The 14,310-nt window shown below is 45.4% G+C and overlaps 1 protein-coding gene across 4 annotated transcripts in view; it reads left to right on the top strand.

Annotated features, from left to right (window-relative positions):
- The window catches only part of CPLANE1 (ciliogenesis and planar polarity effector complex subunit 1), a 76,589-nt gene that overhangs the window by 53,850 nt on the left and 8,429 nt on the right, over positions 1–14,310 (top strand). For 2 of the 4 annotated variants that reach the window (XM_083154620.1, XM_083154630.1), the window contains exons 38-48: positions 331–417; positions 1,703–1,795; positions 2,277–2,383; positions 2,626–2,755; positions 5,660–5,901; positions 6,023–6,113; positions 10,874–11,014; positions 11,632–11,662; positions 11,849–11,977; positions 12,782–12,944; positions 14,160–14,221. In XM_083154620.1, coding sequence (XP_083010746.1) covers positions 331–417; positions 1,703–1,795; positions 2,277–2,383; positions 2,626–2,755; positions 5,660–5,901; positions 6,023–6,113; positions 10,874–11,014; positions 11,632–11,662; positions 11,849–11,977; positions 12,782–12,944; positions 14,160–14,221 — 1,276 coding nt within the window. Of the gene's footprint in view, positions 1–330; positions 418–1,702; positions 1,796–2,276; positions 2,384–2,625; positions 2,756–5,659; positions 5,902–6,022; positions 6,114–9,132; positions 9,492–10,873; positions 11,015–11,631; positions 11,663–11,848; positions 11,978–12,781; positions 12,945–14,159; positions 14,222–14,310 lie in introns of those variants that run through there. The other 2 variants (XM_083154641.1, XM_083154652.1) reach the window with 2 other exon arrangements.

The following is a 14,310-nucleotide window of genomic DNA, read 5'->3' on the forward strand; positions in this document are numbered from 1 at the left end:
AAGTTTGAATATCTTCTAACTGAAGAAAAAGCTTTTAAATACAAAAATAAAGGTTAAACTGTATAATTTAATATTGGACTCGTCCATTCCTTATTTTTAATGAGTAAATGTAGAAATTACTGTTGGCTTATATGTGGTGTTGGGCTGAGCTGCAGTATTCTGGCATGGAGAACTGCTGTAATAACTTTAGTTATAAATTATACAGTTGTTGCCAATTTGCTATTTATTTTTTACTGCTTTGATTAATGCATGGCTATACGCTCAGATCAATAAACCTTTACTTTTTAAAACACGCGCTAATCTGCTTTGCTGCACCTTCTCTTGCTGCAGACGCTAAGTCTCATAAGGAAACAGGGACAGTGTGTGAAGAATTTCCTAGTAATCACTTGGCTGCCAATCCTCTTCACCCTCCTCCAGGTCTGATCTCACAACTTTACATTGATTTGCATGTTTGAGTTATTTGAGCAAATTCCTCTGATTAAATTTATAGGGATATTATTGCTGCCAGCAACAAGTGCCACATAAACACTTTGTCTATTTTTGGCTACTAATACAGCCCCTTTTGTAGCATATCTTGCCGCTCAGTGCCGTATCTTCCTTTATTCAGTGCTGGTGTGCCCGTGCGGCTAGGACAGACCTGTGCAATTAGACATGACTATAGGTATAAATAATGATCATAGTAATGTTTCTGCGGCCGCATCATAGAACATTATACTATCTTGGAGATAATGTATGATGTAATCCGATATTCGCATACTTATCCTTCCTTGTAATGGTCACAGCGATTAACCGGATGATTGTATTCATTAGATTGATAAGCTCAAGTATCACGTATCTGAGCTAAAGCAGAGTATAATCTAGTTGTCCTTTGCTAGAGAAATAATATTTGATATCTATATATTTATTTATTAACTGTTTCTTATATAGCGCACACATATTCCGCAGCGCTTTACAGCGAATATTCTAACAATCACTTCAGTCCTTGTCCCAGTGGAGCTTACAATCTATGGGGCAGATTTATTAAGCTTGGAGAAGAGATAAACTGGAGATAAACTAGAGATAAGGCAAAAGGAGATAAAGCACCAGCCAATCAACTTCCAACTGTCATTTTCAAACACAGTTCATTGGCTGGCACTTTATCTCCTTTTGCCTTATCTCCAGTTTATCTCCAGTTTATCTCTTCTCCAAGCTTAATAAATCTGCCCCTATATTCCCTACCACATGTACATGCACACACAGACATTCTAGGGTTAATTTGTTGGGAGCCAATAACCTACCAGTACCTACTACTGGACCGTAGCATAACCAATATAAGAATAAAGTCACCATATTAATGAATACTGTAATTCACCTCTGCTAAGTTCATGTGAGGTTACTTGGAATTTAAAGTTTTAATACACCTTAAAATGGAGTCTGTCTGCAGAAGGGGGAGTGACTGGGAGGACCAATGAAAGCTGCAGTGTCTGTAGTTGTGGCTTCTTATTGGTCCTCGCATGGCTCGGCATAGCCTAACTACAGAGCTTTTTAAAAATGTCAGCCTGGTGCAACCACTAGGGCTCCAGCGAGGGGACGACCTTTATTAGCTCCAGATTGTCAGCTTAATATCTAGGTGCGCCACATTTGGTTATTCTCTGACGGGCTGATGAGTGGCATGGGACACACAGTCATGTAACTTGCAGCTGGCTTTCCTTTCTTGCTGTAGGATACAGTGAGTCACATAAGCCTCTTAAGTACGCGCGGACAAAGGGTGATGAGCCTGTTAGCTTCCCCATGGCTTCCTCGCATCCCGCTCCAGGTGAGATCTCTCAGCTCTATGTCAGTGGCATGCTTTTGTTTTTTGTTTTGTAATGAAAAAAATACATTAAATATGCAATGTACTAAAAATTCACTGCTCAAGAGTGGTGGGGATAATCCGTGCTCGGCCCCAAGACTTCTGTTGCTGACCCTACTCCCGAAAAAAGAACTTTACATTTAAAGAGTTAAACAGAATGTAATAGTGTTTTACCTCACCAATTCGGAGGCACCGCACCCGAAACCCTTACCCCCTCCGTATCACACACCTGAGTGATATCACTAAACTGATTAGGCACCTGCCAGTGGCTTATGATCTATATCTGCAGTGTAGTATTCCCATTATGCCACCGTGCCAAACTTGGTGATATATTAGCTGTGCTTCCTGCTTGTTACCTGGGAGGGACAGAACAATGGTTATGAAACCTGTGTCCTCATACTGATGGCCATATCCCTAGTCATAACCCCTTATATGTGTCCTACAGAAAGCCCGCTCCCTGACAGGCACCTTGTTATGCCGCCAAAGCTGTTCCTGAATGCCCAATTTCATGATGAAGTCCAGGCAGAGATCCCCCCGGCTTCACCAGAGGAGGTAAGCACTGCCTACAGGCAGCCATATATGTTATATATAATTACCAGCAACTTTATTCAGTATTGGAATTCATTTCCATATATAGTTAATGGAACTGAATGAATTGTGTTGTACCTTAAATTATCTTAATCTACTGTAAATTACTATAGGAATTTATTTATCTTTTTGTATTATTATTATTATTATTATTATGTTAATAAGTTCCGGCACATGTATAGGCATGACTGTCCTTATAACAACAGGTTGGACCTTATGACTCTGAAGAATTCACCAGGCAGTTTGCGGAGCAGAATGTCCCATCTGCAGCAGAACATTATCACCTGGGAGGCTCCGCAGCGGCCGTTCTTCCACCACATCCCTTTAGCTATAGAGGTAAGATACTGTTAGACTTAAGAATTAAATGTGGTTGCTTCACACTCCCCAATCTGTGGAATATGTACAAGCAGGAGCAGCGGAGATGGGGTTTACCCAGTTTGGATGTTCCATTACCTGTTTAACTAATGAGGAGGGTGTGGTATATTTGACCGACAGTCATTACTCAGACGTCGGAATCCCGACTGCACAGCGGGGGGAGCGCAATGAAGCCCCTTGCGGGCTCGCTGCGCTCGCTACATATTTTATTCTCCCTCTATAGGAGCAGTCGGGATTCTGACGTCGGAGTAATGACTGTCGGAATCCCGACTGCCGGGGAGCCGTCCGGCACCCAATGAGGAAAGACTGACTATGAGTAGGGTGTATCTTAGAAAACTGCTGCATTTACCGATGTTTGTTCTGTATGCACCTAAATCTGGAAGTGTGTCCTGTGCATGGGCTGTACAATCCGTGCACAAATACGAGGGTGGCTCACTCGGTATGGTAACAAGACCCCTCACGTGTGTATTGTGCTCTATTGCTTTCTCATCTCCCGCTAGGCCAGAGCAGGTTGGCCACTGCTTCTCCTCATGGTATCCAGACCCTAGGTCGACATTGATTAGGTCAAAACCCTATTGTCGACACCACTGCATAGTCGACATACTCATGGTCGACACAAGCTTTAGGTCGACAATGGGATGGTTGACCGTCAACAAGTTTTTCACGTTTTTTCTTTTGGTCTGACAGTGTCAACAACTATGGTCGACCTAGCATAACATAACCCCCCCCCCCACGCTCATTAGACTGCACCTCCTATCAGTCATTCTGTTCCAACATCAGCGGTAAGATGGCAGGGCAGGTGAAAACATGGTCACACACTGAGGTGTGTGGTGTGGTCAGATATCTGCAGCAGCAGCTTGTCAGGGGTTACGGTGATAATGTCATGTCACTGAAACAGATTTGGATGGTTCCAGGTTATTAGATAGACCATGTCTAGGTAGACAGTCAGTATGCCTACACCAAAAGGTCAAAATGTAAGAGGTCGACACATGAAAAGGTAGACATGAGTTTTTCTTTTATTTGGGGTCAATGTTGACACCTGTTGACATAGACCCTCAATTACTGTAACGCGTACCCTCGCCATAATCGGGCACGGTGCCTCGCTATATTCTCCCTCTATGCCGACATGGATGGTGAAGTAAGGACAAGCGGAAAAAAAACACAAAAAACGCATGTCTACCTTTTTCATGTCGACATTTTGACCCGGTCGACCTATTGCATGTCGACATTTGACCATGTCAACCTTTGACCCTGTCGACCTATTGCATGTCGACCTTTTGGGGTAGACTTACTGACTGTCTATCTAGCCACTGTAGATCAACAGTCAACCAGAACCATTTGGGTAATGGCAACACAGGTTCAAGATGAGCAGTGATCCGGCCGTCCAAACATGACCACCACAGATGACGTTGTGGCGCACTGAAGGCCTGATTCAGGAGGACAAAACGTATTGGAGTTAGGGATATTGCTGACGAACTGAACATCTCAGAGGGTACTGTGCACATCATCATTCATAAGCAGCTGTGTTCAGGAAAAAGTGATCTCGGTGGGCACCGAAGTAACCCGCACACATCACAAAACCAGTAAGACGGGATTTTCACTCCCGTTGATCGAACTGCTCCCATTTCGCTCCCGTTGATCTAATCTGGCCCATTCTTGCCGGTTCCAGTTACGCAACATTGCTCGCATCAGGCCCTTTCTCTCACAGAGTGCAACTAAGCTGATCATGCACTCATTGGTCATCTCACGGCTCGACTACTGCAATGTTCTCCTCACCGGCCTCGCTCAATCCCAACTGGCTCCTCTCCAATCTGTCCTCAATGCTGCAGCCAAGCTTATCTTCCTCTCCCGCCGCTCTAATTCTGCCACTCCCCTTCAACAAAATCTGCACTGGCTCCCATTCCCCTACAGAATCCTCTTCAAACACCTCACACTCACATACAGGGCCATCTCTCATTCCATTGCTCCATATATCTCTAACCTCATCTCCATTCATAAACCCTCCCGCCCTCTACGGTCGGCTGACGACTGTCGTCTCTCCTCCACCCTGATCACTGCTTCTCATGCTAGAGTACAGGACTTTGCCCGTGCTGCACCCCTTCAGTGGAACGCACTCCCTCGCTCCATTAGACTCTCCCCGACCTTGCAAAGCTTAAAACGGGCACTGAAAACTCACCTATTCATTAAAGCGTACCCTTCCACTGCATAAACCAGATGGTTCTCCGACCCCTTGCCTGTTTACATCCTGCTATCTAGCCACCACCCACTCGCTTGCACCTCTTGTATTCTGTCTGTCTCCCCTTCCTACTAGATTGTAAGCTCCTCTGAGCAGGGCCCTCTTCCCTCCTGTTGTCAAAGCCCACTTCTCTTCACATGTCACTCACAGCTCTCCTATACTCCAACACTCAGTGACCATCTTGGTCCACATACTCATCTCCATCATTGGCATCAAGCCTCTAGTTGTATGTTGATTGAGTCCTCACTACTTATATCCAAGCTGTAATGTGTATTGAACTGTGGCGCTCTTTATTTGTACTGTATTTTTGTTATTTATTCAATGTTATGCCAAGCTTTGTCTCCCTGTATTGTTCCTTTGTACGGCGCTGCGAAACACTTGTGGCGCCTTATAAATAAAATTGTAATAATAATAATAAATAACGCTTGCATCTAACTTTTGTTACTATTGATCAAGGCACTGTTAACTGTCTTCAGGCATCTAACTAGGCATGTTCAACGAAGTGCGGTCAACCGTACCATGTTCAATCTAGACACCGTCAACCGGATACGGTTAAAGGCTGTGATTAAAAAATAAGTTACGGTTGGTAATAAACTGTTTGGTTGATACTGTCTCTCACTTGTCATCAGACCTGTTGGAAAGGCCACAACTACAGGAGAGAGCCGCTAGCCGCGCTGACAGTATTACCCAGCGCCTGCTGTCCGGAGCTCTGGCCCCTGCTCCATCTAGTGAGCCAACGCCGAGGATGCATATGCCTGGTGCCATAGAGAACTATGAGGCCGTTTCCAGACTGAAAGAGATGGACTTCCAGTTAAGAGCGCTGCAAAACATGGCTGACAGCATGGAGCGTGACTTCGCCAATACAGAAATGGTAAGCATTTACCGGTCGCGGCGGCGGCGGCGGCTGAGAACTGCGAGTGTTAATGATTTCTAAAGTCACCATCGCAAACTTAATGATAAAAATAATTTGTTCCATTGTATTATCATTGCAGCTGGTGAATACAATAGAGAACTTGGCAACGGTGATTGACCCCGAGCCCAGAGAGGTTCTTTGTTCTAGAGCAGCTGGCGTTCCAGAAAGAGGTAAGTTTATGTTTTATGGTAATGAATAGGGTGACCAATCTGGGAATCAGCGGGATACCGGGATTTGGCCCCAAAATTGCGTTTACAATCCCAGAATTTCGGGATTAGACAGCGCAGTCTAATTCCGGGCTGAGTCTGAGCACCCACTCAGACGCAGCCCGGCTTCTCCCGACCCCGGCCGTGCGGCTCACTGAAGCGTTACATGGTCAGAGGTCACGCTGCACAGAGCCCCGGCCGCACTGTTTGCCTGCCTCGCTCTCAGCCGCATTGCCCAGCCTCACCGCCCGCCCGGCTTCCTGAGACATTTGTTTTATTAGGGAAGCCGATCCCAGGAATCCTAGGATTGAGCATTTCTCAATCCTGAATCCCGGGATTGAAAAAATGCCCCAGGATTGGCTTCCCAAGTAATGAAGATGTCTAATTATATTACAAATAACATAGATAAGATATTAGCGGGGAGATATTCTAAAGGTGCGTACACACGGGGGTGATTTTGTACACTATCGCGGGAAATATGGTCGCTAAGCGACCATATTGCCCACGATGGGAGTGTGCACCGGCGATATATCGTCGGGTGCGCGGTCCCGTTTTTACCCCTGTAGTGAGCGCTGGTCGCAGGAACATGCTCCTGCGACCAGCTGATTACCACTGCCGGGCTCCCCCCGCAGTTTCTTTTTCATCAGCGACCATCTCTGGTCGCTGATAAAAAGGAGAAACTGAGCAATATATCTCCCCCGAGTGTACGGGGCTTTATCTCTCTCCACTTTATGACTCTTCAAGACTAAAGTATCAGCTTATCAGCTCCTGTCATTTTCCAAACAAATCCTGAAACATGGCAGTTAGGAACTGATGGTTGTTGTTTGTCCACTTTATGCCTCTCTAAGGTTTAGTACATTTGCCACTAGTTTATTTGAAACCATATTTGATGAGAGCATAGGAAAGCCGCATTGTACTGGATGGGGGAGGCTACACTGAGATCTCACACAGCTGGACCAGTACCAAATGCTATTCAGCCAAGGGATGACACAGAGCTGGGGGCACCAGAAGATTCCGGAATCTAGCTCCGGTAATGACTGTAGTCTGAGGACATCTCTGCAGCCCTGCTGGGAGGAGAGCGGTCTACAAAATGACATTTAGCAGCATCTTATTTCCACATTGTGATTGAAGATGTTTCAGACGAATCCTTAGCAATCAACATACAAAGGTTTCTTTCCGTACAACCATTTTGTCTTTCCAAAGAGCCATAGCTCAGCTGCTGTGGGCAATACTCAGTGTTCCCTAGGGTGTGGATCATTTGGCCTACAACAACTAGGTCGACACCATTAGGTCAACATGCAGTAAGGTCGTCATTAGTCTAGGTCGACAGGGCTGTTAGGTCGACACAAGCATTAGGTCGACATGGGGTTTTTCACTGTTTTTTTACCCGAATGTCGACATGGACACAGGTTACAGTGCGCCACGTCCCCTCGCTTCGCTCGGCATGCTTCGGGCGCGGTGCCTCGCTACTCTTGGCACACTATTTAATTCTCCCACCACGCCCTAGTGGATGGTAGGGCATGAGATACCGCCTGTCGGCACATGTCAGCTCAAAAAAACAATGAAATACACCATGTTGACATTTTTACTGTCGACCTAATGACCCTTTTTCTATTCTCTCTCTTTCCTTCCTCTTCCTTTCGTCTATATTTTTCTTTTCATTTCCTACTTCTCAATTCTTCTATAAATAATATTATTCTATACAAAAGAGTTGTCTATATTAAATGGTGACTGTTCACATATATAGAGAACATTTTCTTTTTCTTTTGAATCCACTTAACAAGTTTTCTTGTGATACCTTTTTCTTGTAATGCTTTTTCTCTGTATTCATGACTTCCCATTAATAAAATGTATATACACCGACCCTGTCGACCTAGACCCATGTCGACATTACTGCATGTTGAACTAATGGTGTTGACCCAATGCTTGTTGACCAAATGACCGTATCCCATTCCTTAGATGATGATTGTTTGTGTTGGACATTTAGGTTATAGTAAATGTGTGCTAATGAGGCTTCACGAACATGGGCTAAGCGCCGACCAAGAGAAATGCCTAAGGGGAATCCATACGGTATACGGTCGCTAGGTCGACATGGGGAAGGTCGATAGTCAAAAGGTCAACATTAGTTTTTTTTTTTTTTTTGAGCCGACATGAACCAACAGGCGGTATTTCATGCCCTACCATCCACTAGGGCGTGGAGGGAGAATAAAATAGCGTGCCGAGCAAGGCACCATGCCCCAAGCATGGCGATCGCAGCGAATCTTGCGAGAGGGCGCGGTGCACTTTTTTTAGTGTCCATATCGACTGTGTCAACATTTGAGTCTTAAAAAAAACTGAAAAATCCCAGTGCTTGTGTCAACCTAATGACCCTGTCGACCTAACCCATGTCGTCCTTCAGTCAAGTCAACCTTCATGTATGTCGACCTTCAGTAGTGGACCTAATGCTTGTAGACCTAATGCTGGTCAATCCCGTGATCCATACCTATATGGTAAGATGTATGGCAATATGGTCAATCCCGTATCAGTGCCCTGGTTATTCCCCAGCGTTGCAGTGATTAAATATAGTCCTCCCCTATTCATACGTGTAGGGTTTATCCAGAAGCTTAATTTAGAAGCACTTGCAGCATGGTCCTGGCATGTAGTCCTGATGGTCGTGGCACATAGTCCTGATGGTCGTGGCCAGTGTTCCCTCTAAGCTGTGCGCACGTGCGCGCGCACACAACTCGATGAGCGTGCGCACAGACATTACAACAGAGCGCACAAAGCAGCACTGGTCCCTTTTTGCAGTTGTGGACTCAATTAATGTGTGTTTCACTCATTAACTACATCATGTGCTGTGTTTTAAATGGTTAAATGTTTGATATCATTTTGAAGTAAAGTTAACACAAATGCTGAACGTCATTTTCCAGTTATATATAAGTGACGCACAAAAATTTAAATTTCCTTCCAAAATTGCACAGCCAAAATCTTTTGCCGCACACAGCCTTCGTAAAATTAGAGGGAACATTGGTCGTGGCACATAGTCCTGAAGGTAATGGCATGTAGTCCTGAAGGTAATGGCATGTAGTCCTGATGGTCGTGGCACGTAGTCCTGATGGTCGTGGCACATAGTCCTAATGGTCGTGGCACATAGTCCTAATAGTCGTGGCACATAGTCCTGAAGGTAATGGCATGTAGTCCTGATGGCCGTGGCACATAGTCCTGATGGTCGTGGCACATAGTCCTGAAGGTAATGGCATGTAGTCCTGATGGCCGTGGCACATAGTCCTGAAGGTAATGGCATGTAGTCCTGATGGCCGTGGCACATAGTCCTGAAGGTAATGGCATGTAGTCCTGATGGCCATGGCACATAGTCCTGAAGGTAATGGCATGTAGTCCTGATGGCCGTGGCACATAGTCCTGAAGGTAATGGCATGTAGTCCTGATGGCCGTGGCACATAGTCCTGAAGGTAATGGCATGTAGTCCTGATGGCCATGGCACATAGTCCTGAAGGTAATGGCATGTAGTCCTGAAGGTAATGGCATGTAGTCCTGATGGTCGTGGCACGTAGTCCTGATGGTCGTGGCACATAGTCCTGATGGTCGTGGCACATAGTCCTGAAGGTAATGGCATGTAGTCCTGATGGTCGTGGCACATAGTCCTGAAGGTAATGGCATGTAGTCCTGATGGCCGTGGCACATAGTCCTGAAGGTAATGGCATGTAGTCCTGATGGCCATGGAACATAGTCCTGAAGGTAATGGCATGTAGTCCTGAAGGTAATGGCATGTAGTCCTGATGGTCGTGGCACGTAGTCCTGATGTTCGTGGCACATAGTCCTGATGGTCGTGGCACATAGTCCTGAAGGTAATGGCATGTAGCCCTGATGGCCATGGCACATAGTCCTGAAGGTAATAGCATGTAGTCCTGATGGTCGTGGCACGTAGTCCTGATGGTCGTGGCACATAGTCCTGATGGTCGTGGCACATAGTCCTGAAGGTAATGGCATGTAGTCCTGATGGCCGTGGCACGTAGTCCTGAAGGTAATGGCACGTAGTCCTGAGGATCATGGCACGTAGTCCTGGTGGTCGTGGCACGTAGTCCTGAGGATTGTAGCATGTAATCCTGAGGATCATGGCATGTAGTCCTGAGGTCAGTGCAGCACTGGATGAAAGATGCAAGGGTCTTTCAGGAGTCCAGAAACTCACTGACCTTTTTATACACACACACTGATTACAAGCAAACAAATAACAGGTGTGGACGGTTACCTTTAGTAGCCATTCAAACCTGTTTGTGTAAGGCTAAAATCTCCAGGGTATGTAAACTATTGATCAGGGTCATTTGGGTAGTTTCTGTTGTCCTTATGATTTAAAAAGCGTAAACCCTGTTGTTTGACAATAAATGGCTTCACTCAACCACTAACCATGAGTGAAAGAAAAGTTTGTGAGTTATCCTTCATATTCTCTGACAAATGGGCAGAAAATCACAAATTCTGCTAGGGTATGTAAAGTTATGAGAACAACTGTATGAACCAGGATTTTTGGTCCCTGTCCTTATGCCCATCACCCAGACTTGTAGGACTTTCTATTGTTTTTGCATGATGAGTTTCGGATATGGCCCTTCAGTCCTGGCCCTTCAATCCTGGCCCTCGCCCCATTTGTCATTTGAGACACACCTGGCTGGAGATCCTTTATGCTGTATACTGAGCTGCTCATTGTCGTACCCTGTACCATTGCTTTTGTTCAGTGCTGCCTCTGAGTGACGTAGTCCTGGAAGGGCTGGATGAGGAAGATGAGTTTACACTACCAAGCCCGGCTGATATTGGCTTACATAGAAGCCCTTTGAAGGTCTTCATCTCTGCCAAAAGTGACATCCGCCCCACTACAGGTAGGCGGCCTTATCTGTGTGTGTCTCTCAGGGAAAGGCAGATATGGATGTTTCATGTATATGATAAAAAGTTTCATTACAAAAATTATTATATGTGGGGATATTTAAAAAAAATGTATAGTACAGTATACAGTACTGTAGCATTGTATTTTTGTGCCGTTCCTATTAATACCAAGACAATAATACTGGTTAATGTGTGAGCTAGTTGCAATAGTGACAGTTACATAGTTAATGTTCTATTCCGTTACATTAATGTCGATCTTTTTGAAAATAGAACAGAACAAAAACATTTGGTCTTGTCCGTTTCCTACAATAAAACCATCTCTGTTACTTCTATGATTATACTTTTATGGAGCTTTTGGAAGCCGCCCAGAGCTCCGGATGAGTCCGGCCTGGTCATCTTACCGTTTCATGTTCTCCTGTAATAAAGCCTTCACCTTATATAACCCAGGACGAGGTGTCCATGGGGAGTCATTGTGTTTCCTGATGTCTCCCTGGGAGACCCAGCAATGTGATGCTGCTGGCTGGGAATAGTCTCATTCCTCTACTACAGTCTGTGAAACCAGATAAAAAGAGTGACCGTGGTCATATTTACAACATATAAACTTTTGTTTCAGCTCCTGAACAGAACAGGAACATGGATAAAAGGTAAGCGAGACCCATCAGCCCTTCTGTGTGAGAAACTTACCGCAGAATGTCGTTATCGTATTCGTTCTTGTTGTGGTGTGATCCCTTGTGGTTCTAGATCTGCATTCGCTCCAGATAGGTGTCTCTGAGTATTTGTGTGTACTGGGTAATGCTCCTGACCCCTCTGTATACACCTGTGTCCTGCAGCACTGCCTCCGACCCGCTCCAGGTGACAGGACTGAGCGATTTCGCAGATATCCTGGGGGATCTCATGGCAGGAGGGGTCTCTGCTTCCGAACTAGGGCTGACAAAAGGCCAAGCCGATGCACTATCCAGGTAGGAAAGCTGTGAGACAATGTCCTCCTACATCTAGCCTCAATATGCCTTACAGAGCGATATACCTGGTATGAACAAGCCGCAAGGTCCCGGGGCAACTTTGCTAACATCGGACGTTCTTTTCTTCTTTTTTTGCCGAAAAATGCATTTGTCACAAAGTGACTAGGATGCACTAAGAGACTGTGATGATTAACTTATATCTTGTGTGGGACTGAGTCTGTATACAGAGCAGAACAGAACTTGTACTGGGAAAAAAAAAGCTGTTGCTACTTTGTAGCATTCATGTACAGATTGAAAAGACTCCTTCGCGCACCCACGTACATGTGTTACATCAACTTAATCAGCACAGTCTTATCGTGCATCTTAGTCACATTGCTTTGTGACGAAAACACATTTTTGTATAAAAAAAATGCCCAATGCCAGAAGGTTCTCACGCCTCCTTGCGGGCCAAGTGCGTCAGCAAAGATTATGGGGACACATCTGTATGTGTGTGCTGTAAACTCATTTATGCAGAGTAGACTCAGTTGTACACATCTCATCCATTTCTCTGGTTGCGTTGTTGCCGCCCAGTTGACACCCGCAAACACATGCATGAGAACAGTTGTGTGAGTGTATCCTGGCTATATTTATATCATGCATGTGTAAATTCCTGCACCTATGGAGGGGTGTGTGTGTGTGTGTGTAATTGCCAATAGTAACAGTATAATGTCATGAGGGGGGGGGGGATTTCTGCAGATTGCGTTGCCCATTTGATGGAAATGATGCATCCATGTTTAAAGCCACGACAACCGCTTCCACCCCCAGGGCCAGGCCCCGCCACAATACTTCAAAAAAGACACCAAGAGAGAGGTCGGAGCTGCAGCAGTGGATGAAGAGAAAGCAGAGGGAGCGCCTGGCGGAACATCGCAAGAGGCTGGAGGATCTGAGGCAGCAGGAGCACCACCCCTTCCAGTCACAGCGGGCAGCAGTACGTCACTTCTCCATTTCCCTCCTGCTGGTAGACGCTTAGCAACAGCAAATTACCCCCGTTCCCCTAAAGTTTTAGGGACACATTAAATGCAGGTTCAAAATGTGAAAAAGTTGGGATGTTGCCTGGAGCAACCAGATCTAGCTATCCTTTCTGTATTGCATAGAAAATAAGACAGACAATGCTTGGTTGCTATGGGCAACAACATCTCTTTAGTTTTTAGAACCTTTTAGTAAATTAGAGTGAGAAGCCCCAGAATGCTCCGTTTGGCGATTTTTTTAAAGTTATTTTTTATTATTAATAAACCTGCTTGCTTGGAGAAATCCCACACAAACACCGGGAGAACATACAAACTACACCGATAATGCCCCAGTCATGATTAAATACACGGCAGCGATACCAACCACTGTGCTACCGTGTCGCCCATTGTCCCAGGTTATGCTCCGACTGCAGCTTCACATCTGTCAACTATCTGTATTGTTCTACAGATTCCGCTGGGTGATCTTATGGGGCCTACACATGGGGTGACTGTGCTGAGCGATCCGTCAGGGCCAGTGTTCTCCGCTGAGAACCATGGACCTGACCAACGATCTAAATTAGATTCATGTAGGGGCAAGAGATCTAGTCAAATGAAGTCAGATCACTTAGAAAATGCCCTTAAATTGCCCTGTGTGTAAGCCCCATTACAGTAATAATTACCGATTCTGATCTGGTCGGCTTTGGCTCCCACAGTCAATTGATTAATACCCGAAAGGACAGAGGGGCAGATTTATTTACCCGGTGAAATGATAAAGTGGCTGGTACTTTAACCGGCCAATCAGCTCCCGTCATTTTTCAAACCCAGTCTGGACAAACATTGGTTGCAGCCACCCTAGATCACTGCGGCCCAGTGAGCACAATGTTCATACAATATGTGTGGTTATATTACAGAAAACGTCCCCTCTGCTACTAGGGAACAGGCCTGCTGCACAATACGCCATTATGAAATCTATGGAAACAACTTCATAAATAAACAAAATATTCCTATATAATGAGTATGATGTTTATCTCCTATTAGTTAATAGTTCATGTAATGGCAATCAGGCGTAATGTCCTCCGCAGCAGGGAGAACCTTTGCCCGCCTCCCCCTATTTCTCACCACCTCGCGGGTTCTGTGGGACTCGGAGCTATGTCACTTATACACCGGTAAAATAATCCTTTTGTTTCCTTTTTCAGGACACCTCCATATCCTCGAAGACGATCCGGCAGAGCCAGCGAGAGAAGGATGAGAAAGACAGGTAGCTATGGGGTCTCTTCCTAGTACAATGATGTTAATGCTTCCGCCCAGCATAGAGGTTGCTGAGTAATTCCGCTGCTGTGTCTCCCA

This window comes from Crinia signifera, chromosome 1 (assembly GCF_055691185.1).
Source record: "Crinia signifera chromosome 1, ASM5569118v1, whole genome shotgun sequence".
Lineage (NCBI taxonomy): Eukaryota > Metazoa > Chordata > Amphibia > Anura > Myobatrachidae > Crinia > Crinia signifera.